The sequence below is a fragment of the Haliotis cracherodii genome, unplaced genomic scaffold, assembly GCF_022045235.1.
Source record: "Haliotis cracherodii isolate W230 unplaced genomic scaffold, xgHalCrac1.p SCAF_3, whole genome shotgun sequence".
In the NCBI taxonomy this organism is placed as follows: Eukaryota; Metazoa; Mollusca; class Gastropoda; order Lepetellida; family Haliotidae; genus Haliotis; species Haliotis cracherodii.
This window is the reverse complement of record NW_027266286.1, coordinates 74,966,561-74,992,319: the sequence shown is the minus strand read 5'-3', so window position 1 is coordinate 74,992,319 and position 25,759 is coordinate 74,966,561. Positions and strand designations below refer to the sequence as shown.

At 43.4% G+C, this 25,759-nt stretch overlaps 4 protein-coding genes across 5 annotated transcripts; 3 read left to right on the top strand and 1 right to left on the bottom strand.

Annotated features, from left to right (window-relative positions):
• The first annotated feature begins 390 nt into the window (after positions 1–390).
• On the top strand, positions 391–2,021 carry LOC139474527 (uncharacterized). The gene is made up of 2 exons (XM_071257579.1): positions 391–470; positions 1,230–2,021. The coding sequence occupies exon 2, from the start codon at positions 1,238–1,240 to the stop codon at positions 2,006–2,008; it is 771 nt and encodes a 256-aa protein (XP_071113680.1). The 5' UTR covers positions 391–470; positions 1,230–1,237; the 3' UTR covers positions 2,009–2,021.
• Positions 2,022–7,878: 5,857 nt separating this feature from the next.
• On the top strand, positions 7,879–9,627 carry LOC139474675 (uncharacterized). Its single transcript, XM_071257772.1, has 2 exons — positions 7,879–7,967; positions 8,733–9,627. Exon 2 carries the CDS (start codon positions 8,741–8,743, stop codon positions 9,509–9,511), a length of 771 nt encoding a protein of 256 aa, XP_071113873.1. The 5' UTR covers positions 7,879–7,967; positions 8,733–8,740; the 3' UTR covers positions 9,512–9,627.
• A 2,351-nt stretch (positions 9,628–11,978) lies between these two features.
• Positions 11,979–18,859, bottom strand: LOC139475079 (uncharacterized). The gene is made up of 5 exons (XM_071258324.1): positions 18,767–18,859; positions 14,118–14,342; positions 13,368–13,507; positions 12,521–12,592; positions 11,979–12,103 (listed from the first exon to the last, which is right to left on the bottom strand). The coding sequence occupies exons 2-5, from the start codon at positions 14,333–14,335 to the stop codon at positions 12,096–12,098; spliced, it is 438 nt and encodes a 145-aa protein (XP_071114425.1). The 5' UTR covers positions 14,336–14,342; positions 18,767–18,859; the 3' UTR covers positions 11,979–12,095.
• A 1,744-nt stretch (positions 18,860–20,603) lies between these two features.
• On the top strand, positions 20,604–24,598 carry LOC139475721 (uncharacterized). 2 transcript variants are annotated; one of them, XM_071258907.1, is made up of 5 exons: positions 20,604–20,665; positions 21,763–21,934; positions 23,642–23,781; positions 24,058–24,126; positions 24,517–24,598. In XM_071258907.1, the coding sequence occupies exons 2-5, from the start codon at positions 21,768–21,770 to the stop codon at positions 24,522–24,524; spliced, it is 384 nt and encodes a 127-aa protein (XP_071115008.1). In that variant the 5' UTR covers positions 20,604–20,665; positions 21,763–21,767; the 3' UTR covers positions 24,525–24,598. The 2 variants fall into 2 exon arrangements, with proteins under 2 accessions (XP_071115008.1, XP_071115009.1); XM_071258908.1 differs by having other exon boundaries at positions 20,623–20,669.
• Positions 24,599–25,759: the final 1,161 nt, after the last annotated feature.

Below are 25,759 nucleotides of genomic sequence, written 5' to 3'. Positions count from 1 at the left end.
GGGGGTTATAGCTCGGCCGTGGCGGGTATGTATGTGTGTGCTTCTCGGCAGCTCGCGAGAATCGATGCGCGTTGTCCTTATTGATTGACTAGTTACCTGAGTGGTCCGATCGAGCTGTGGCAAGTGGGTGATAGAGCAACATGATGTGGATATATTATCGTCACTGATGTCATAAGTCTTATTGCACAGTCGACGTGTGGATATAAATATAAAGTAAATCCCCAGTCGTCGAGCACGTGCAGACAATGGAAAGGAAAATCCACTGACTTGAAGAATTTCCCGATCATCAAAAACGTGAAGAATATTCCAGGTCTGACATGGATTTATATTTAATTTCAGAACATGGTATAAATGGACACTACTTTCAGGACTGCTTTCCATTCGGAGACTGAGCTTCAAGCGTTCTCTTCGTCAAGTATTTGCCTCTCCCCACCTTCACACTGAATATTAAGTGTCAGTACTCACACAAGGTAGGTGTACATATTTAATTTCAGTCATGCGTTATCGTCTCATATTTTCGTGTCTTATTTGCAAACTCTAATTAATCTAAGTGAGTTTGATATTTCTAAAACCGATTATCTAAAAAATGAGTAAGTGAGTTTGATATTTCTAAAATTTCATTTTCTAATATGTTTGTACTTATTATATGTTTGTCTGTATGTGATACAATTTCATTTTGGTATTTTTAAATATCAAGAGGATATATAGGATGTGGGAATTATTTCTCAGGTATTTAGCAGGGAAATTTAATCAGGGCTGACAGAATATAAATCGGACCTATCGCCAACCGACAATGTCATGTATACCTTATATCTGCCGTAAGATGGGAATAGGAGTTGAACATTTTTAGTAACATGTAAGGGATATTTTCCTTTATCGTGGAAGCCGCTATTTTGGAATCAGAGAATAAATGATAGAGTGTAACTTAGTTTCGTGTGTAGTAAACGAGTCGAGGTAATGTACGTTGGTGGTCTATATAGAGTATTACATGATAATGTAACAATGTGAAGAGTGCTATGCCTGACGTCAGCACGCTCACCTGTGTGTTCATCAATATTTCTTTATAATTCATTTGAACGAAGCAGTTATGTATATATTCACATTTTCGCGGGAGTCGGGATCGTACAGTGGCCTCTATTAAAGATTTGTTATCGTTGTGGCTGTGGCTATTATTTATACATGTACCTATTTAGGTAGTGTTTGTAAGCTTATTTGATTTTTCCTTTCAGAAATCAACATGGGAGTCATCGAGCTTGAATCTGTTATCAGAAAGTGGGTAGAGCACCGAGTGGGGGTCGGAAACACCAGCAACAAGGCGATGGACATCGACTGGCACAAAGTCCACTTCTCCACCGTCAGCTCGAGCTTCACGCCCCACAGCATGTATCAGCGGCAGCAGTATGGAGGACGCAGACAATCCCAGAACAGCAACACCAACTCCCAGGTCGTCTTCACTTCCAACTATGAAAACAACACTGAGGAGGTCCAGAGCCACACCTTCATGATGGAGAGGGAAACCGAGGCTGTCGTCAGGACCAGCATCACAAAGGGCTTCTCCAAAGGCGGCGACGTCGGCATCAACATTGACGTCCCCGAGAGCATCTCCAAATCCACTGCGAGCTTCGGCAGCGACGTCCACATCAAACAGGAGGACGACAACACGGTGAAACATTCCATCAAGTGGTCTCTGAACTCCACAGTGAAGGCCCAGCCCTACACCCGCACCACAGCCACCCTGTGCGTCACGGAGACGGAGAGCCAGTTCGACTTTGACGCCGAGGTTCACATCAGAGGCAAAGTGCTGGTCAGGATGACCAACGGTGCGTCGCAAACTGTAACCGAAGGTGACATAGCCACCATCCTCCAGGACGAGAGTGCCAAAGGCAGATTCAACCCCAACGATATGGTCACCATCCAAGGGAAGAAAGTCACGTGGAAAGTTGCCGGGCAACTCAAGTTTAAGTACGGCATTTCCCAGGATACATCTGTGTCGAGTGAGGCCTTGTAATATTAATGACAAACTAAGAAAGTAGCGACATGATCATTATCCAATGTTGGAAGGTCACGTGTCTCGAGTGAGGCGATAAAAACATTTTAAATCTGAGGAAGTATCTGAGGCTGAGAAAAAAAACTGTTCATCGCGTTTTTTAAAAGAAATCCCCCTTTACATTTATTCAAAGTGTCACTTGTGAAATAATGTGTTGTCATACCTGTGCGATATTAAGACATCATTAAAACTGCTTTTGTTAAAAAAACCAAAGAAACGTGTTGTATTTTTTACTGTTGGCACCTTAATAGAAGAGAGATGCGAAAAAGCGTAAACATGAACCACTCTTACTGACGCATGTAGTGCGGGAGGCCACCGGAGACGCCTCGGTCAGGATCGTCAGTTTCCGTGGCTCTAGACTCTTTACTGAGTCACCCGTTGGGATTCGGGGTTTGAATTAGTCCCCAGCTTGCCGTCAGGGGCAGGTCAGCGGATCCGGTGGGCAGTTTCGGGGACTTGCGTGGATCGATGCTCATGATATCAGTCACTGGATTGTCTGGTCCAGATTCGTTTGTTTACAGGCTACTGTCGCATAGTTTAGCGTAGAAAAAACCCAAACCCACATACTCTTCTATAATAGCTGAAAAGAATGCTGAACATCTGAAGGCGATATATGAGTTTACATAAAGTGATTTTACGTTCCCTTCTTTCAATGTTTTGTCTATGGGCAACGGCAACGCCAACTGTTTCAAACATTGTAAGACTTGGAAATGGTACTCTTCATAGAATCAGATGTGATTTGTCAGGAAATGGTAATCTTTATAGAATCAGATGTGATATGTCAAGAAATGGTAATCTTCATAGAATCAGATGTGATATGTCAGGAAATTGTAATCTTCATAGAATCAGATGTGATATGTCAGGAAATGGTAATCTTCATAGAATCAGATGTGATATGTCAGGAAATGGTAATCTTCATAGAATCAGATGTGATATGTCAGGAAATAGTAATCTTCATAGAATCAGATGTGATATGTTGGGAAATTGTAATCTTCATAGAATCAGATGTGATATGTCAGGAAATGGTAATCTTCATAGAATCAGATGTGATTTGTCAGGAAATGGTAATCTTCATAGAATCAGATGTGATTTGTCAGGAAATGGTAATCTTCATAGAATCAGATGTGATTTGTCAGGAAATGGTTATCTTCTTAGAATCAGATGTGATATGTCAGGAAATGGTTATCTTCATAGAATCAGATGTGATTTGTCAGGATATGGCAATCTTCATACAATCAGATGTGATTTGGCAGGAAATGGCGACCCAGTCATTGGACGTGACTGGGTCGCTCAACTTCGGTTCGGTGTGTCGCAGGAAGTGGGGGTGTCCTACGAGGAGGAGCAGAAGAAGTAAGTTCAGCAGAAGCAGTAACGTCACTCTAACGGTGACACCCTTCTAACCAGACTCTGTTGGACGCTTGTTTAACTCCTCTTTCCTTATGCAGAAATAACCCAAAGTTTGTGTGTCCACTTGTTACCAGACCTGTCGGGACCCTGACTGCCAGTTAGTCCGGCCCACAGACGAAACATCTATTTATCTACGTATGTATGACGACTGAAATAAAATCATGGTAAATGCTCTTAGTTTTGTATTGATGACGGCATTGACACCGCTTCCGATTGACGACATGGACCCCTATCCACCTCACAGAAGTGCGATGACACACATCAACCAGGTGACACTGTTCGTTTGTTGTTTAACGACGCACTCAGCAATATTCCAGTTTTATGACGGCGATCTATAAATAATCGAGTCTGGACAAGACAATCCAGTTATAAATATCATGAGCATCGATATACTCAATTGGGATACGATGACATGCATCAGCAAAGCCAGCGAGCCTGACCAAAGATGCTGTGATTCGCCTCTTACGATAAGCATGGGTTTCTGAAGACCTACTCTTACCCGGATCTTCACTGGTCGGTCACACACTGAGGCACCATGACACACAGTTGACCACATCACTCATTGTAACCACCAAATAACAGGTCGGCTGGAACCACAAGTATTTGATCTTGGGAACCTATTCTGACCCTGATTCAGAAGATGTGAGCCAGACAATCGACAGTGAAAGGGCTTAAGGCGAAGGATGGTGCTGCCTGATGTCCGTGACGCAAAGATCCTGGTGACTCCCTGATTATCAACATACTATCCCATACTATCAATCAATCCACATGTTGTACTTCAAGGTGTTCTTGCGGGGACACAACAATACATGCTGTCTAAACTATGGGTACCAATGACACAACAATATATGTTGTCTAACTATGGGAACCGCTGACACAACAATATATGCCGTCTAACTATGAGTACCGATGACACAACAATATATGCTGTCTAAACTATGGGTACCTATGACACAACAAAATATGCTGTCTAACTATGAGTACCGATGACACAACAATATATGCTGTCTAAACTATGGGTACCTATGACACAACAATATATGCTGTCTAACTATGAGTACCGATGACACAACAATAGATGCTGTCTAACTCTGAGTACCAATGACACAACAACATATGCTGTCTAAACTATGAGTACCGATGACACAACAATATATGTTGTCTAACTATGGGAACCGCTGACACAACAATATATGCTGTCTAACTATGGGTACCTATGACACAACAATATATGCTGTCTAACTATGGGTACCTATGACACAACAATATATGCTGTCTAAACTATGGGTACCAATGACACAACAATATATGTTGTCCAACTATGAGTACCAATGACACAACAAAATATGCTGTCTAAACTATGGGTACTAATGACACAACAATATATGCTGTCTAACTGTGGGTACCAATGACACAACAATATATGCTGTCTAACTATGGGTACCAATGACACAACAATATATGCTGTCTAACTATGGGTACCTATGACACAACAATATATGCCGTCTAACTATGGGTACCAATGACACAACAAAATATGCCGTCTAAACTATGGGTACCAATGACACAACAAAATATGCTGTCTAACTGTGGGTACCAATGACACAACAATATATGCTGTCTAACTATGGGTACCTATGACACAACAATATATGCTGTCTAACTATGAGTACCAATGACACAACAAAATATGCTGTCTAACTAAGAGTACCGATGACACAACAATATATGCTGTCTAAACTATGGGTACCTATGACACAACAATATATGCTGTCTAAACTAAGGGTACCTATGACACAACAATATATGCTGTCTAACTATGAATACCAATGACACAACAATAGATGCTGTCTAACTATGGGTACTGCTGACACAACAATATATGCTGTCTAACTATGAGTACCGATGACACAACAAAATATGCTGTCTAAACTATGGGTACTAATGACACAACAATATATGCTGTCTAAACTATGGGTACTGCTGACACAACAATATATGCTGTCTAACTATGGGTACCTATGACACAACAATATATGCTGTCTAAACTATGGGTACCAATGACACAACAATATATGTTGTCCAACTATGAGTACCAATGACACAACAAAATATGCTGTCTAAACTATGGGTACTAATGACACAACAATATATGCTGTCTAACTGTGGGTACCAATGACACAACAATATATGCTGTCTAACTATGGGTACCAATGACACAACAATATATGCTGTCTAACTATGGGTACCTATGACACAACAATATATGCCGTCTAACTATGGGTACCAATGACACAACAAAATATGCCGTCTAAACTATGGGTACCAATGACACAACAAAATATGCTGTCTAACTGTGGGTACCAATGACACAACAATATATGCTGTCTAACTATGGGTACCTATGACACAACAATATATGCTGTCTAACTATGAGTACCAATGACACAACAAAATATGCTGTCTAACTAAGAGTACCGATGACACAACAATATATGCTGTCTAAACTATGGGTACCTATGACACAACAATATATGCTGTCTAAACTAAGGGTACCTATGACACAACAATATATGCTGTCTAACTATGAATACCAATGACACAACAATAGATGCTGTCTAACTATGGGTACTGCTGACACAACAATATATGCTGTCTAACTATGAGTACCGATGACACAACAAAATATGCTGTCTAAACTATGGGTACTAATGACACAACAATATATGCTGTCTAAACTATGGGTACTGCTGACACAACAATATATGCTGTCTAACTATGGGTACCAATGACACAACAATATATGCTGTCTAACTATGGGTACCTATGACACAACAATATATGTTGTCTAAACTATGGGTACCAATGACACAATAATAGATGCTGTCTAAACTATGGGTACTAATGACACAACAAAATATGCCGCTTAAACTATGGGTACTAATGACACAACACAATATGCCGCTTAAACTATGGGTACTAATGACACAACACAATATGCCGCTTAAACTATGGGTACTAATGACACAACAAAATATGCTGTCTAAACTATGGGTACCGATGACACAACAAAATATGCTGTCTAAACTATGGGTACCGATGACACAACAAAATATGCTGTCTAATTATGTGGATTTCGGGAAAACAAGGCTATCAGCCCCCTGACTGCATGTTGTCTAAACTACCAGTTTCCACTCCACTCCGGGAAAAAACTCCATATCAAGCTGTAGCTTCTATTGCGACATAAGATTGGTGTATAACTACTGTGGGCTGGTCATAAAACATTCCAAATAAACCCATAACAGAACTTCAATTCATAATATTCGTTGTTGTTATATGGTGATTTTTCAAGATGTCACGTGGTATGGTAAAACCCTGAACGCCATACTCCGGGAATATGGTAATGAAACATAACAAAATACATTTCGCAATATTCAGATTCCGCGTTTGACAGGGTCCAGTGTATACAAGTAAAGTAACTTTATTTCCACCGCCCATAAGTGACATTAGCCCGAGGTCTGGTCGATCTGGTTTTTCAGCACCCTACCCTTGCTCCTGTGTTTCAGTAATGTATTAAACGTCTACAGTCTGTGTCATTGGGTCTCTCCTCCCATATAGAACCGACCTGATGACACCAACCTAGTCAATGGGTCTCTCCTACCATATAGAACTGACCTGATGACACCACCCTAGTCAATGGGTCTCTCCTCCCATATAGAACCGACCTGATGACACCACTCTAGTCATTGGGTCTCTCTGCCATATAGAACCGACCTGATGACACCACTCTAGTCATTGGGTCTCTCCTACCATATAGAACCGACCTGATGATACCACTCTAGTCATTGGGTCTCTCCTCCCACATAGAACTGACCTGATGACACCACACTATTGTTTAACTCAACACATAACTCTGTGTGTGTGTGCGTGCGTGCGTGCGTGCGTGCGTGTGTGCCCTGAGCACATTACACGGATAGAAGCGTTATGGCAGTACGCGAGAAGAGTTGTAGACTTGTGTGTTTTAGCTCGGCCGTGGCGGGTATGTATGTGTGTGCTTCTCGGCTGCTCGCGCGAATCGTAGCGTGCTGTCCTTATTGATTGACAAGTTACCTGCGTGGTCCGATCGAGCTGTGGCAAGTGGGTGATAGAGCAAGATGATGTGGATATATTATCGTCACTGATGTCATAAGTCTTATTGCACAGTCTACCAGCCACGTAGTGAAACCCTGGGAACAACGTGTGGATATAAATATAAAGTAAATCCCCAGTTGACGAGCACGTGCAGACAATGGAAAGGAAAATCCACTGACTTGAAGAATTTCCCGATCATCAAAAACGTGAAGAATATTCCAGGTCTGACATGGATTTATATTTAATTTCAGAACATGGTATAAATGGACACTATTTTCAGGACTGCTTTCCATTCGGAGACTGAGCTTCAAACGTTCTCTTCGTCAAGTATTTGCCTCTCCCCACCTTCACACTGAATATTAAGTGTCAGTACTCACACAAGGTAGGTGTACATACTTTAATACAGTCATGCGTTATCGTCTCATATTTTCGTGTCTTATTTGCAAACTCTCATTAATCTAAGTGAGTTTGATATTTCTAAAACCGATTATCTCAAAAATGAGTAAGTGAGTTTGATATTTCTAAAATTTCATTTTCTAATATGTTTGTGCTTAGTTAATTATATGTTTGTCTGTATGTAATACAATTTCATTTTGGTATTTTTAAATATCAAGAGGATATATAGGATGTGGGAATTATTTCTCAGGTATTTAGCAGGGAAATTTAATCAGGGCTGACAGAACATAAATCGGACCTATCGCCAACCGACAATGTCATGTATACCTTATATCTGCCGTAAGATGGGAATAGGAGTTGAACATTTTTAGTAACATGTAAGGGATATTTTTTCTTTATCGTGGAAGCCGCTATTTTGGAATCAGAGAATAATTGAAAGAGTATAACTTAGTTTCATGTGTAGTAAACGAGTCGAGGTAATGTACGTTGGTGGTCTATATAGAGTATTACATGATAATGTAACAATGTGAAGAGTGCTATGCCTGACGTCAGCACGCTCACCTGTGTGTTCATCAATATTTCTTTATAATTCATTTGAACGAAGCAGTTATGTATATATTCACATTTTCGCGGGAGTCGGAATCGTACAGTGGCCTCTATCAAAGATTTGTTATCGTTGTGGCTGTGGCTCTTATTTATACATGTACCTATTTAGGTAGTGTTTTTAAGCTTATTTGATTTTTCCTTTCAGAAATCAACATGGGAGTCATCGAGCTTGAATCTGTTATCAGAAAGTGGGTAGAGCAGCGAGTGGGGGTCGGAAACGCCAGCAACAAGGCGATGGACATCGACTGGCACAAAGTCCACTTCTCCACCGTCAGCTCGAGCTTCACGCCCCACAGCATGTATCAGCGGCAGCAGTATGGAGGACGCAGACAATCCCAGAACAGCAACACCAACTCCCAGGTCGTCTTCACTTCCAACTATGAAAACAACACTGAGGAGGTCCAGAGCCACACCTTCATGATGGAGAGGGAAACCGAGGCTGTCGTCAGGACCAGCATCACAAAGGGCTTCTCCAAAGGCGGCGACGTCGGCATCAACATTGACGTCCCTGAGGGCATCTCCAAATCCACTGCGAGCTTCGGCAGCGACGTCCACATCAAACAGGAGGACGACAACACGGTGAAACATTCCATCAAGTGGTCTCTGAACTCCACAGTGAAGGCCCAGCCCTACACCCGCACCACAGCCACCCTGTGCGTCACGGAGACGGAGAGCCAGTTCGACTTTGACGCCGAGGTTCACATCAGAGGCAAAGTGCTGGTCAGGATGACCAACGGCGCGTCGCAAACTGTAACCGAAGGTGACATAGCCACCATCCTCCAGGACGAGAGTGCCAAAGGCAGATTCAACCCCAACGATATGGTCACCATCCAAGGGAAGAAGGTCACGTGGAAGGTTGCCGGGCAACTCAAGTTTAAGTACGGCATTTCCCAGGATACATCTGTGTCGAGTGAGCCCTTGTAATATCAATGACAAAAAAAGAAAATAGTGACATGATCATTATCCAAGGTTGGAAGGTCACGTGTCTCGAGTGAGGCGATACAAACATTCTAAATCTGAGGAAGTATCTCAGGCTGAGAAAAAAAACTGTCCATCGCCTTTTTTAAAAGAAATCACACTTTACATTGATTCAAAGTGTCACTTATGAAATAATGTGTTGTCATACTGTCGTGATATTAAGACATCATTAAAACTGCTGTTGTTAAAAAAACAAAGAAATGTGTTGTATTTTATACTGTTTGCACCTGAATAGAAGAGAGATGCGAAAAAGCGTAAACATGAACGAGTGAGTGAGTGAGTGAGTATGATTTACACCGCTTTAAGCAATATTCCAGCGATATCACGGCGGGGGACACCAGAAATGGGCTTCACACATTGTACCCATGTCGGGAATCGAACCCGGGTCTCCGGCATGATAAGCGAACGCTTTAACCACTAGGCTACCCGACCGCCCCCCTAAACATGAACCGCTCTAACTGACGCATGTAGTGCGGGAGGCCACCGGAGACGCCTCGGTCAAGATCGTCAGTTACCGTGGCTCTAGACTCTTTGCTGAGTCAGCCGTGGGGATTCGGGATTTGAGTATGTCCCCAGCTTGCCGTCAGGGGTAGGTTAGCGGATCCGGTGGGCAGTTTCGGGAACTTGGTTGATAACACGTGAAGTAGATTGACGGCGTGGATCGATGCTCATGATATCAGTCACTGGATTGTCTGGTCTAGATTCGATTGTTTACAGGCTGCTGTCGTATAGTTCGGCGTTAAAAATATACAAACAAACCACAGACTCTTCTATAATACCTAAAAAGAATGCTGAACATCCGAAGGTGATATATGAGTTTACATAAAGTGATTTTACGTTCCCTTCTTTCAATGTTTTGTCTATGGGCAACGGCAACTACAACTGTTTCAAATATTGTAAGACTTGGAAATGGTTATCTTCATAGAATCAGATGTGATATGTCAGGAAATGGTAATCTTTATAGAATCAGATGTGATATGTCAGGAAATGGTAATCTTCATAGAATCAGATGTGATTTGCCAGGAAATGGTAATCTTCATAGAATCAGATGTGATTTGTCAGGAAATGGTAATCTTCATAGAATCAGAGTGAGTGAGTTGGGTTTAACGCCTCTTTTAACAGTATTACAGTTATATCGCGGCGTGTCAGCTTAATGTGGGAGGAAAGCCCGAAGTGATGCAGGTCTCATACGTTTACCACTTCGGTGAAACCCACGAGCACGGGTATGGTGATGACAAACCTAGAAACATAATCGGGGCGAACCGGGATTCGAAGCCACAATCATAGGTTTCTGGCGTGCCCAAGGGACGCAACTCTGCACAGCGAATCGCGGCGTCTAAGACGACTGGGCCACCCGTGCCCCCTCATAGAATCAGATGTGATGTGTTAGGTTATTGTAATCTTTATAGAATCAGATGTGATGTGTCAGGAAATGGTAATCTTCATAGAATCAGATGTGATTTGTCAGGAAATAGTAATTTTTATAGAATCCGATGATACACGACATGGAACTGATCCGTGTGGATTGCGGGTCAGATGAGATCCCCAGTAGCTGATGTTTGTCCAAGCGCGGGGCCAGATTGGTTAACGTTGACACTTAGCCTCCTCTGCCCGCCATACGGCGTCCACATGTAGAATGTTATACATGCCTAAGAAAGCCTCTCACCCCTCCCAACTTTGTCACGCGCACACGCACACGCACGCACACGCTCTCACACACTTTTCATCCGCTAATGTTGTAAGAAGCGACTAAATGGATCGGATGGTCAGATTCCGTCACTCTGCTGGTTGCGTGCAGCCGAACCCCGACTGAGTGCTGATATCATTATGAATCGTTGATATTTGATTGATTTGAGTGTTTACAGGTCGCTGAGATGGAGGTGGATTACTGCTGATTGCCGCATAAAACAAAAATAACTATTTCAATTGTTTTTTTCCCACCGGGAGACTCGACTTGCGCTTTGTCAGTTTCACACCCTCAGCACGCGTCTCCGGTGCCAACAACCAATGCGCAGCTCTTCCTTTAACGCCTTTGAAGACTATAGTAAATACAGTAAAAAACGGTTATAATGAAGTCAGAGAGACCACTAATTTTAGTTCGTTATAACCGTAGTTCGTTATAAGCATATATAAAGCATATATACCGAAAATATACAGCAAATGGACGGGATCAAAATACATTTCGTTATATCAGTCAGTTCATTATAAGCGTGTTCGTTATAAACGTAGTTTACTGTAACACGAAGATGCGATTGTACCTAACAGTTCCTTAGCAATACAACTCCGTGTTATAAATGTGAAGTTTTCAGGAATACACCACCATCAGTGTTCGCCATTCCGGTACATGTGCACCCGACCGTGATATCCGGAGTAGAACAAACAAACGTTTAAACAAACAAACAAACAAACGATCAAAATGTAACAGTGAAAGTTTAATCAATGCACACATAACGCCAATAACAACAAGAGGAGAAGGGGGTCTTTGTACAGGTGGACATTCTGCAGCCTCGTTCTGGATTCAGTCAGTCGATCACGGGGCTGCAACATATCAGTCGACATATGTCATCTGTGACCTGCTGTAGTGACGGTGTTCATGCCACCATATCATTATTCCATGCATACGCCAGTGATTTGATTTAGTTTAACTCTATGAAAAATACGGGTTAAAGACTTTTCCATGATATAGTAACCAACAAGTTCCTATGTCACGTGCACACACGAACACATACGCGCACGCACGCACGCACGCACAAACTGCATTTACACGAGAGGTATCGTGCGTCATGTGCTGTTCTTTCTGAGCAGAGGTCTCCAGTAGCCCACGCTTGTAAGTGTCGACTGTAATGACTCGGGTCGTCGTGATGTTGCTTGTACATTGCTGACTGCCACGTCATCCAAGTTTGAGGGAACAAGTCGTAACGGAAGAATTGTGAGTGCCAAGTTAACTTTAATTACCAGCTTCCGGAGTTTGGTCCTCGAACGCCAGCGCCGCATCAAAGAACTCGTCCAGATCCACGGTGCCATCACCTTTCAAACAGAACAGAAAACAACAATCTGTGGATGTGCACGTGGCCAGTGGTCAGGGTACATTCACGTGGAGTTTGTCTGTGTGGTGGGCAATAGTTTAGTTTTTTCCATGTTGTTAATACCATGTGGATTAAACCACAGTGTTAGGACAACATAATTTGAATCGCACTATTGAATTATGGTGAGTAAATAGGGATCTTTCAAAGTGTCTTTTATGAAGGTATCTATCATACTTTTCTAAAGGTATTTGCCACCGTCCAAACATAAAACTTTGCTGAGTTAAAACTGCACGTCTACCGTCATTGAGTTAAGATGTCGCTATACGCGAAAACACAAAGCTACTTTAAATGTTAATTCACGCATTTCTGGTCGAGATAACGACCTAGTAAATTAAACTGTGTCATCTAAACAAACTGTGTTCAAATCTGCAGCTACCACTAGCTTCACGTGTGCAGCTACCACTAGCGTCACGTCTACAGCTACCACTAGCGTCACGTCTGCAGCTACCACTAGCGTAACGTCTGCAGCTACCACTAGCGTCACGTCTGCAGCTACCACTAGCGTCACGTCTACAGCTACCACTAGCGTCACGTCTGCAGCTACCACTAGCGTCACGTCTGCAGCTACCACTAGCGTCACGTCTACAGCTGCCACTAGCGTCACGTCTGCAGCTACCACTAGCGTCACGTCTGCAGCTACTACTAGCGTCACGTCTACATCTACCACTAGCGTCAAGTCTACAGCTACCACTAGCGTCACGTCTTCAGCAACTCACGTTTCGCATCCGCCATGTTCATGAAGTGATCAAGTTGGGCGTCGTTGTGGTCCACGCCGAAATAACTCGCGGCCTCGGACCTATCAACTAACCCATCCGTGTTGGCGTCCAAAGTCTGAACCTCACGCCCAGTAAACTTTCTGTAGTTTAAGATTGCAATAATTGTACACTTTAGATTAAAGATCTTAAGTGTATTAAAGATATTTTAAAACAGTTCGTGCAAGAAATCTGAATATGAATAAGGTCAATAAGTATACTTATGGGGACCATGAGGCACATGCTGCGTTAGCCATGGTTCCAGACAAAAGGTTACCAAGACTCTGCCGAACCTAAAAGTCTTAAAGGACCAATCGAGTCACGGATTTCGAGTTGAATATAAAACAAAGCGAATGTATTCAACGACACTGAAGAGATTTTATAACATAAGGGTAATTAATATCAAAAGCACAGGAACAAAATACTGATAATCAAATCCACAAACGAAACATTTATAAAAATATAAACATTATGATAAATAATCATTTTACTTTATGCCGCCGGGAAGAGGAAGTAAACAACAGTTCTAGACTCAAACAATGTCTCGAGGGTGTCACCGCACACACGGGGACAATGTTTGAAACACGTTCTTAGTGTCCCGACCTGATAAAGTTCGAGTGTTGGTGAAACATCATCTTTAACACGACAACAAGATCGGCATAACACGAGACTATGTAGTTGTATGATTTAAATAAATACATTCACTTTAAATACCTGTAAAGACCACATCCAACCTTTATTCCAGTGTGATATGGTCCGAAATATGTTTTAGCCACGGTACCCAAGACTGGCTTGATGAACGGTTTCAGTGTCCGGAGAGGAATCCGAATGCGCGGAACTCGGAACCGTATGCCCCAGCGCCTGCGTCCCCATCCATCCGTTCCCATGGCGACCAGGACAGCGGTCAAACATAGAAGGAACACCAGCTTCATTCTCACACTGAAAATGAGGTCAAATCCTGAGAAATGCTGTCATGGAGAAACCATGAGAATCTGTTCATACCGGAAGTAGAATCAACGAGACCCTCCATAATTTTGCATGCTGAGCTGTAGTTGCGTCAGTCTTAGTGACTTCAAGTTGTCAGTGTGCATAGTAGACGTCTTCGTCCCCAGGAGTCTCACCAGCCACTGGCCACTGTCATTATTCATAACTTAAATCATGCTTCCATTACTCCCTGTGCGGAGTTATACATCCAGTGTGACGGCCTATAATCCCTGTCACCTCGGTTCGAGCACTGTCACCTTGGTTCAAACACTACTACTTCGGTTTAAGCACTGTCACTCCGGTTTAAGCACTGTCACTCCGGTTTAAGCACTGTCACTCCGGTTAAAGCACTGTCACCGCGGATCAAGCACTCTCACCTCGGTTCGAGCACTGCCACTTCGGTTGAAGCCCTAGCTGTCGCCTCGGTTTAAGCACTGTCACAACGGCGTAAGCTCTGTTACGTCGGTTTAAGCACTGTCACCTCGGTTCAAGCACTGTAACCTCGGTTTAAGCACTGTCACTTCGGTTTAAGCACTGTAACCTCGGTTCAAGCACTGTAACCTCAGTTTAAGCCCTGTCACCTCGTTTTAAGCACTGTCACGTCGGTTTAACCACTGTCACCCCGGATTAAGGACTGTCACTCCGGATTAAACACTGCAACCTCGGATTAACCACTGCAACCTCGGATTAACCACTGTCACCTCGGATAAACCACTGTCACCCCGGATTAACCACTGTCACCTCGGTTTAAACACTGTCACCTCGGATAAACCACTGTCACCTCGAATTAACCACTGTCACCTCGGTTTTACCACTGCCACCTCGGTTTAAACATTGTCACCTCGGATTAACCACTGTCATCTCGGATAAACCACTGTCAGATCGGATTAACCACTGTCACCTCGGATTAACCACTGCCACCTCGGTTTAAACATTGTCACCTCGGATTAACCACTGTCACCTCGGATTAACCACTGTCATCTCGGATTAACCACTGTCACCTCGGATTTACCACTGTCACCTCGGATTAACCACTGTCACTGTTAAGAGGCCGTCGTGACAGTTAGAATACAGTCAGGAAACAGTCGCTACAGACACAAGACAGTCACAGCTGTAGGGAGACCGTCGTGACAGAATACAGTCAGGAAACAGTCGCTACAGACACAAGACAGTCACAGCTGTAGGGAGACCGTCGTGACAGTTAGAATACAGTCATGAAACAGTCGCTACAGACACAAGACAGTCACAGCTGTAGGGAGACCGTCGTGACAGATAGAATACAGTCATGAAACAGTCGCTACAGACACAAGACATTCACAGCTGTAGGGAGACCGTCGTGACAGATAGAATACAGTCAGGAAACAGTCGCTACAGACACAAGACAGTCACAGCTGTAGGGAGACCGTCGTGACAGATAGAATACAGTCAGGAAACAGTCGCTACAGACACAAGACAGTCACGGCTGTAGGGAGGCCGTCGTGACAGTTAGAATACAGTCAGGAAACAGTCGCTACAGACACAAGACAGTCACAGCTGTAGGGAGACCGTCGTGACAGTTAGATTACAGTCAGGAAACAGTCGCTACAGACACAAGACAGTCACAGCTGTAGGGAGACCGTCGTGACAGACAGAATACAGTCAGGAAACTGTCGCTACAGACACAAGACAGTCACAGCTGTAGGGAGACCGTCTTGACAGACAGAATACTTCAGTCAGGAAACAGTCGCTACAGACACAAGACAGTCACAGCTGTAGGGAGGCTGTTGTGACAGTTAGAATACAGTCATGAAACTGTCGCTACAGACACAAGACAGTCACAGCTGTAGGGAGACCGTCGTGACAGATAGAATACAGTCATGAAACAGTCGCTACAGACACAAGACAGTCACAGCTGTAGGGAGACCGTCGTGACAGTTAGATTACAGTCAGGAAACAGTCGCTACAGACACAAGACAGTCACAGCTGTAGGGAGACCGTCGTGACAGTTAGAATACAGTCATGAAACAGTCGCTACAGACACAAGACAGTCACAGCTGTAGGGAGACCGTCGTGACAGACAGAATACAGTCAGGAAACTGTCGCTACAGACACAAGACAGTCACAGCTGTAGGGAGACCGTCTTGACAGACAGAATACTTCAGTCAGGAAACAGTCGCTACAGACACAAGACAGTCACAGCTGTAGGGAGGCTGTTGTGACAGTTAGAATACAGTCATGAAACTGTCGCTACAGACACAAGACAGTCACAGCTGTAGGGAGACCGTCGTGACAGATAGAATACAGTCATGAAACAGTCGCTACAGACACAAGACAGTCACAGCTGTAGGGAGACCGTCGTGACAGTTAGATTACAGTCAGGAAACAGTCGCTACAGACACAAGACAGTCACAGCTGTAGGGAGACCGTCGTGACAGTTAGAATACAGTCATGAAACAGTCGCTACAGACACAAGACAGTCACAGCTGTAGGGAGACCGTCGTGACAGACAGAATACAGTCAGGAAACTGTCGCTACAGACACAAGACAGTCACAGCTGTAGGGAGACCGTCTTGACAGACAGAATACTTCAGTCAGGAAACAGTCGCTACAGACACAAGACAGTCACAGCTGTAGGGAGGCCGTTGTGACAGTTAGAATACAGTCAGGAAACAGTCGCTACAGACACAAGACAGTCACAGCTGTAGGGAGACCGTCGTGACAGACAGAATACAGTCAGGAAACTGTCGCTACAGACACAAGACAGTCACAGCTGTAGGGAGACCGTCTTGACAGACAGAATACTTCAGTCAGGAAACAGTCGCTACAGACACAAGACAGTCACAGCTGTAGGGAGGCTGTTGTGACAGTTAGAATACAGTCATGAAACTGTCGCTACAGACACAAGACAGTCACAGCTGTAGGGAGACCGTCGTGACAGATAGAATACAGTCATGAAACAGTCGCTACAGACACAAGACAGTCACAGCTGTAGGGAGACCGTCGTGACAGTTAGATTACAGTCAGGAAACAGTCGCTACAGACACAAGACAGTCACAGCTGTAGGGAGACCGTCGTGACAGTTAGAATACAGTCATGAAACAGTCGCTACAGACACAAGACAGTCACAGCTGTAGGGAGACCGTCGTGACAGACAGAATACAGTCAGGAAACTGTCGCTACAGACACAAGACAGTCACAGCTGTAGGGAGACCGTCTTGACAGACAGAATACTTCAGTCAGGAAACAGTCGCTACAGACACAAGACAGTCACAGCTGTAGGGAGGCTGTTGTGACAGTTAGAATACAGTCATGAAACTGTCGCTACAGACACAAGACAGTCACAGCTGTAGGGAGACCGTCGTGACAGATAGAATACAGTCATGAAACAGTCGCTACAGACACAAGACAGTCACAGCTGTAGGGAGACCGTCGTGACAGTTAGATTACAGTCAGGAAACAGTCGCTACAGACACAAGACAGTCACAGCTGTAGGGAGACCGTCGTGACAGTTAGAATACAGTCATGAAACAGTCGCTACAGACACAAGACAGTCACAGCTGTAGGGAGACCGTCGTGACAGACAGAATACAGTCAGGAAACTGTCGCTACAGACACAAGACAGTCACAGCTGTAGGGAGACCGTCTTGACAGACAGAATACTTCAGTCAGGAAACAGTCGCTACAGACACAAGACAGTCACAGCTGTAGGGAGGCCGTTGTGACAGTTAGAATACAGTCATGAAACTGTCGCTACAGACACAAGACAGTCACAGCTGTAGGGAGACCGTCGTGACAGATAGAATACAGTCATGAAACAGTCGCTACAGACACAAGACAGTCACAGCTGTAGGGAGACCGTCGTGACAGTTAGATTACAGTCAGGAAACAGTCGCTACAGACACAAGACAGTCACAGCTGTAGGGAGACCGTCGTGACAGTTAGAATACAGTCATGAAACAGTCGCTACAGACACAAGACAGTCACAGCTGTAGGGAGACCGTCGTGACAGACAGAATACAGTCAGGAAACTGTCGCTACAGACACAAGACAGTCACAGCTGTAGGGAGACCGTCGTGACAGTTAGAATACAGTCAGGAAACAGTCGCTACAGACACAAGACAGTCACAGCTGTAGGGAGACCGTCGTGACAATTAGAATACAGTCAGGAAACAGTCGCTACAGACACAAGACAGTCACAGCTGTAGGGAGAGTCGTGACAGATAGAATACAGTCAGGAAACAGTCGCTACAGACAAGACAGCGAAAGCGTCTAGAATAAAGGTACGGCAGTAACAGCAGTAGGAGGACAGTCGACACAGTTAGAACACTGTGTCAGTGGTCCAAGTAAGGTTGACGTGAGTATTTCAACAGCATCAGTCGACACAATAATCATAGACCTACCTTTATCGGGATGTCTGGCTCTGCGCATTGTTTGATAATACTTTGGACTTTTAAATACTCGGGGTGTTAAAGTCGTGAGCGGAGGTTTGTGTGAAAACCCATTATACAGCGCCACATGCCTTCCACATCCCGCTATGTGTGATGTCCCGGATGCAGGCTGGCGCGGTATAGATAACTGCACAACATGATACTGCAGCATAAATCTAACACCTTCATGTTGATGTGCAAACAAGAGGCCAGTGTTCCGCCCCAACGGCCATACACGGGCAGCCATGCTCCATATCAAACATCTGTATGACGACTGACTATTAGCGATAAACTGTCACATGTTATAGTCGGACAGTCAAACCAATATTTGTCTTTTCATCCACCTGATGAAGGGTCAAGAAGTAGCTCTGAAACGTCCTTACAAAGAATAGAAAAGAAATTGTTATCCATAAAAATCATGTATTAATATTTGTCTTCTTTAATCACTGACAGTTGTTTAGACTGTATCCTTGGTCTAGCTTGTACTCAATGCCATGCACAGTCTTTGTACATTCTTCAAATCAGCACTAAAACTGCCTGATTTTGTATAACTTTATTCTTATCAAAGGTTTCAAGATGTTTTATGTCAGACAACTGGAAGACATTTCCAAATTGTCACAATTTGATGCAATTCCGTATTTGGACTTGTACCAAACTTGTAATGTTTTTTAGGTGAACAATTGACTTGCCTTCGCATGCATCTGTGACACTTGATATTATCACAATTCCTTAGTGATTCATAACAGATGACATTGTGGGAATCGTACAAGGTATTATGGAACGGTATTCGTCACATATTCTTTGGACAAAGCTAATTGAACATCTGAACATATTATTTATGCAGGAGAACACCCTGTATCTTCCTTATGCATAATAAAACTATAACATGTACCCTGTGACTATAGATTTGCATTGTCATACCAATATGTGAGGGGGAGAAATACAAAACACATCCTCGAAATTATATGTGTATTACCTTAACAGCATGTCTCGGTACGCTCTTTGAAGAATTACTGCTCAAACGTATAGAAGACAAATTATCAGGCTTAACCCAGACTTAATCCTGATTTGCTGCAGTTTAATATTAAGAAAAGAACACGGAGCTGTTATGTTTTACTTAGTATTACATTGACTCTGTAATCTATGCTGCTTTCTTTGGTCATGAAAACGCATTCGATAGAATATCGCGTGGAGGATTATTTTACAAACTACAGTAAACTACGGTTATAACGAACTCAAAGGAACCACTAATGTAAGTACGTTATAAGCGCTGTTCGTTATAAGCATATATGCAGCATATACAAAGCAAATGGCTGAGACAAAAAAAAACAGTTCGTTATATCCGTCAGTTCGTTATAATCGTGGTCGAAATAATCTCTCTCTCTCTCTCTCTCTCTCTCTCTCTCTCTCTCTCTCTCTCTCTCTCTCTCTCTCTCTCTCTCTCTCTCTCTCTTTCTCTCTCTCTCTCTCTCTCTCTCTCTCTCTCTCTCTCATGTTAATGATTAACTCACGAACAGATGTGTTACATGGTCAATAACGGAGTTTGGAAATGGCTGTTCTATTCAGCCGGGATGCACCTGTGAACCACAGAAACAGCCACCCACAATAGGCAGTGGTGTTACAATCAATACGACGTAATTAAAACTACACCTTGTCTATATTACACATAGCGTGCATGTGTTACAGATGGGTAACTTCCGATTACTATCTCAGAGTGTGAACTGCACTTAAAAAAATCCCGGAAAATCTGAATCTCATTCCCAAAAAATACGTCAGTCCTCACACCATACGTCAGTCCTCCCGCCGCCCTCGCCACTATATAGGTGCAGGACAAAGCTGCCCTGGCGGCGAGATCGCAGGACGTCCAGACAAGTAAGTACGTCTGTCTAATGTATTCATTGATGTTCTCTGCCTCGTTTGAAAAGCTTACATTACAAAATATCATGAAAATGTTAATATTATTTCTTCGTTTATTTGTGTTGTGTATCTAAGTCATGTACTTAAGTCGTGCATTGTGTTGTAAAACTAAAACCCTAGTCACACTAGAGGCGGAATGAGCCGGAATGCCGTCGGATTGAAAATTCTTTGTTTATTCCTGCATTCTAAAACTTCTGAATGCATTCGAAATGCATTCTAAATATTCTGACTGCATTCTAAATATTCCTACTGCGTTCCAACTACACTCGAGCTGCATTCGAGAGCTTATACACCTGGAATCTGCAAGAATCATTCGAGACGGGTTTGAAGCGCATTCTTAGTATTCGAATGGCATTCTCACAAAGCTTGGTCAATTTGAAATTCCCTCCCGATTGGGGCACGATTTTTTAAATGGTTCTGCTTGATTCCTGCTGATTCCGAATAAGTGTGACGGGGGCATAAGGGACCGACGGTCTGATGTTCTGGTTGGGGCCTGGGATTTGGATTAAAAAGACCAACACCTTGGAACAATGTCAGTTTTGTGGTAGAACATTTCTTTTTCACAACAGTCTGAAGCATAATTGGGGTTTTAAAGAAAAATTGTCAGGTACAAGTTGGGATTTTTCCTATAAAATCCTAGCCAAATGTCAACCTGATTGGCCTGACAGAGCTAGTGTTACCTATTGGTCCTGGGTACCATGTGTACCGAGTGTACCATGATCGGGTGCATTAAGCATGCGTCAGCGGATGGCACATTACAAATATCCATTCATTATTATTGTTATTCAGATCAAAATAAATGAATGCAGCAAAGAGGGTTTCGGTGATCCTGGCACAGTCAGGCTGTTTTATATTTTTAATTCATTATCATTATTGTTATTGTTGCTGTTGGTATTGTTGTTGTTGTTGTTGTTGTTGTTATTTTTGATTTTATTATTCAGATAAAAATAAATAAATGCAGCAAAGAGGGCTTCGGTGATCCTGGCACAGTCAGGCTTATGTACTGAACTCTTCAACACATACATTGATGCAGGTATGTTGATGCATTGCAGGAACCATGAAGCTGACCCTGGTGCTGCTGTTGTTGTCGGTGCTGCTTCTACCGGAAGTTGAATCTTGGAGACGGCGGAGGTTCCGACGCTTCTTCAAACCAGTCGTAAAACTGGGCCGCAAATATTTGCCCAAAATACATCGCGGGATCAAGACCGGGTGTCATTATTACAGGTACGTGTGATAACTACTAAAAGGTGAAGATTCCAGGGTAGAATAGGTCTTCAGCAAACTATGCTTGTCGTAAGAGGCGAATAACGGGATCGCGGGGTCAGGCTCGCTGACTTGGTTGATACATGGTATCGTATCCCTATTGCGTAGATCGATGCTCCAGACTTGATTATTTACAGACCGCCGTCATATAGCTGGAATAATGCTGAGTGCAAGTTAAACAACAAACAAACAAAACAAAACATATGTATCTTTTTGCCTCGAGCATTGTTGTATCAAATGATTGTTTGTCTGCTCGTAAGGGGGCCGGTCGGGTAGCACAGTGGTTAAATCGTTCGCTCGTCACGCCGAAGACCCGGGCTCGATTCCCGACATGGGTGCAATGTGTAAAGCCCATTTCTGGTGTCCCCCGCCATGATATTGCTGGAATATTGCTAAAAGCGGCGTAGAACCATACTCACTCACTCACTGCAAGTTAGGCCAACGATACTAAACAGAACTGATAACGTCTCTGGACCGACCAGTCTGAGCTAAAGAGAAACCCCCTCATGTAGCAGAAATAGTGCTGAGTGCGGCGTTCAACAACAAACAAAAGACAATGACTGTAGCCCAGTTCCAGAGAACTAGCGGACACGGGCGTACAACGCTTACATTTTATGCAACTTGTGTGACCGGCGGGTGCTACCGGTAGGGCAGGACATGCTTACCCTTTTCGCGAACACCTGGCGTCATCACTGTCAGTGATCCATGATATTAGTTTCACCCCTTCTTTGCCTTTAAGGCCCGTGAAGATCCGGGGTAGAATAGGTCTTGTCAGCAACCCATGCTTGCCGTAAAATGGGGCTATGCTTGTCGTAAAAGGCGACTAACGGGATGGGGCGATGAAGCTCGCTGACTTGGGTGATGCATATCATCTTGTCCCAATTGCATGGATCGATGCTCATGTTGTCAATCACTGGATTGTCTGGCCCAGACTCGATTATTTACAGACCGCCGTCATATAGCTGGAATATTGCTGAGTTCGGTGTTAAACAACAAACAAAAAACGTCTAATTAAATCCGTATCGGGGATAATTGAGACTGGTTATTTTCTGGCGTTGACGTTAGACATTTACTATGTTTTCGATATTTCTGTTCGTCCCCGAGTTTCATCAGAAGCTCAGAAGCATTTATCATTTATGCTGAGTCTTTCAGTCAACTTTATTCATATAACACGGTAGGCCCTAGGCCCGTGATACGTTTCATACGTTTTTCTTTACTTATAAGCAACAGAATCGCCGCTGTTGTACACCAAAGGCGTAATTACATATTAATATATCGTTTTTAGTTTCAACAAAATCAGTAAATACGCCATCGTATAACTGAAGTTTCTGGTCCATCACTTGATTGTCTGGTTTGTTTACAGGCCGCCGTAGCATGGCAGGAGTACTGCTGTGCGGCGGCGGGCAACAAACACTGTTTTTTATGCAACTTGCGTGGATAATCGAGACTGGGTATTCTTTAGCGTAGGCGTTATATGTTTTCACAATCACAACAAATACAGTTGCAGGGGCGGCAACCCAGTGGTTAAAAAGAGTTGGTGTGTTTGATACTAGAATGTGTGGAGCCCATTTCCGGTATCAACCGATGTTGCTGAAATATTGCTAAATTCGGCGTAAAACCCAACTCACTCACTCACGCATCTCTGCTTGACGTGATTCTGTTTCGCAGGACATACGTGGGTCGCCAAGCAGAGCTCCTGGACACCAACAAAGATGGCCGCGTGGACAGGTCGGAGGCCGCCAACTACCTCGGCGTGGACCATGAGGACGAGGAGCTTCACGACTTCATGAACAAGGCTGACTTCAAACGTGAGTTACCTCCCCTCGGCACTCAGTATGCATTTATCCCATGCACTTAGGGTAGGTGTAACAGCTGCTTGTGTATCAATAATAATTTAACATCGCTTTGAAAAGAATGAAAAGTATAAGTGGCCATTAGGTCATGGCTCCTCTCATTAAAGATGTTGACGTTCTAAATAAGACCGAGACTCATCTAGATATCGTTTTATAAGGTGCGTATCTCTAAGTTATTCTATGGCCCAAACTTAACTCATCTTCTCAGTTGTCTCCCCTTGTCCACTGCAGGAGACGGCATCGTTGACTTGGACGAGTTCCTTGACGCCGCCATCATGGCACAAGCCCAGAAAGAACATCGTAAGATATTGACATGATAATTAATACCAACACCATGCTATAATCACCACTCCCGTGAAGATCCGGGGAAGCATAGGTCTTCAGCAACCCATGCTTGCCGTAAAAGGCGACTATGCTTGTCGTAAAAGGCGACTAACGGGACCGGGTTGGTCAGGCTGCTGACTTGGTTGATGCATGTCATCGATCTCAATTGCGTGGATCTATGCTCATGATGTCAATCACTGGATTGTCTGTTCCAGGTTCGATTACTTACAGACCGCCGTCACAAAGCTAGAATATTGCGGAGTTCGGCTTTAAACAACAAACAAACTTGTTTCCCAATGTATAAGCTGATGTTTGTGTTTCATTTATGGTGGAATGTGTAACTGTATTTCTTTTTTTTTATTTCAGTTGACTGAGAACCGGACCTCTTTTAATATCCATCTGCATCAATGCACACGCCAATTTTCAATAAACTCTTTTCTACTTGATATCAATTCTTGTGGTTGTTTTTATTGAAATACTCTTTACATCGCTTATGCAAAAGCTGCAGTTGTAGGCGCCAAGTGTGTTCTGAATACAATTTCACGTCTTACGTCCCGACATTGTTACAACGTCGAGTCACCCCCGGGGAAAATCTCGACCTGGGATGCAAAGAAGGGGATTCATACATCACACCCGTGTGGGGAATTTAGCGGTAAATGGGGCGAGGGTTGAACACGCGAACCGCTAGGCTTCACCTATGTGAAGATCCGGGGTAGAAATGGTCTTCAGGAACCCGTGCTTGTCGTAAAAGGCGACTATGTTTGTCGTAAGAGGCGACTAACGGGATCGGGTGGTCAGGCTCGCTGACTTGGTTGATGCATGTCATCGATCCCAATTGCGTGGATCGATGGTCATGATGTCAGTCACTGGATTGTCTGGTCCAGACTTGATTATTTACAGACCGCCGTCATATAGCTGGAATATTGCTGACTGCTGCGTTAAACAACCAACCAACTACAAAAAAATAATACATGATGGTAAACTAAATACGTTTAACAAAAACAAGTGGTCATGAACAACAGTTTGGTGTAGTGAGTAGTAGACGATTAGTATCTATGCGGGATTTAAAGACTCACGTTTGTTCAATCCTTTTGGAATGTATTATGTATGAATATATGGATTTCAAAATTTCTAAATTGCTAGTTTTTGTAATAAAATTAGCATGACCATGCATTACTAATCAACTCCCTCGGAGTAGAACAATGAATCATTTCTTACATCATTAGAAATGGAAACGGAATAGCGATACATGTTCATGTGTGTGCAAAAGAACAAGCTGCATTGTCAGAATGAGTCTTCGTGTGGATGGGCCTTTAGATCACTACAACCAACTAGAACGTAAATTCTGACAAAATCTGCTTCCAGAATTGAGATCAATATAAAAATTGACATATTGATTCTGTTTAACAATCTCTTAAAATCACCAACAGTTTCTGCATTAATAATCTCATCAGGCCATCAATGGTTTCAGTGCTTTAATATATCTGGTAAAAAACGATTTAGTGTAATAATTTGTCATGCATCTCAGCGTCTGTAAATTGTGAACGTCTCTCAATCTATAGCTACTGTCAGCAGAGACATTTCGAGGTACTAGGTGAGAAATATATTC

Excerpts from the sequence above, each read along its gene's own strand:
- LOC139475721 (XM_071258907.1), top strand. The coding sequence starts at position 21,768 with ATGAAGCTGACCCTGGTGCTGCTGTTGTTGTCGGTGCTGCTTCTACCG. Across the intron at positions 21,935-23,641 it reads ACCGGGTGTCATTATTACAG|GACATACGTGGGTCGCCAAG; the intron begins GTACGTGTGATA and ends TCTGTTTCGCAG. Across the intron at positions 23,782-24,057 it reads GAACAAGGCTGACTTCAAAC|GAGACGGCATCGTTGACTTG; the intron begins GTGAGTTACCTC and ends TGTCCACTGCAG.
- LOC139474527 (XM_071257579.1), top strand. The coding sequence starts at position 1,238 with ATGGGAGTCATCGAGCTTGAATCTGTTATCAGAAAGTGGGTAGAGCAC.
- LOC139475079 (XM_071258324.1), bottom strand. The coding sequence starts at position 14,335 with ATGAAGCTGGTGTTCCTTCTATGTTTGACCGCTGTCCTGGTCGCCATG. Across the intron at positions 13,508-14,117 it reads GTTGGATGTGGTCTTTACAG|AAAGTTTACTGGGCGTGAGG; the intron begins GTATTTAAAGTG and ends CTTAAACTACAG. Across the intron at positions 12,593-13,367 it reads GAACATGGCGGATGCGAAAC|GTGATGGCACCGTGGATCTG; the intron begins GTGAGTTGCTGA and ends TCTGTTTGAAAG.
- LOC139474675 (XM_071257772.1), top strand. The coding sequence starts at position 8,741 with ATGGGAGTCATCGAGCTTGAATCTGTTATCAGAAAGTGGGTAGAGCAG.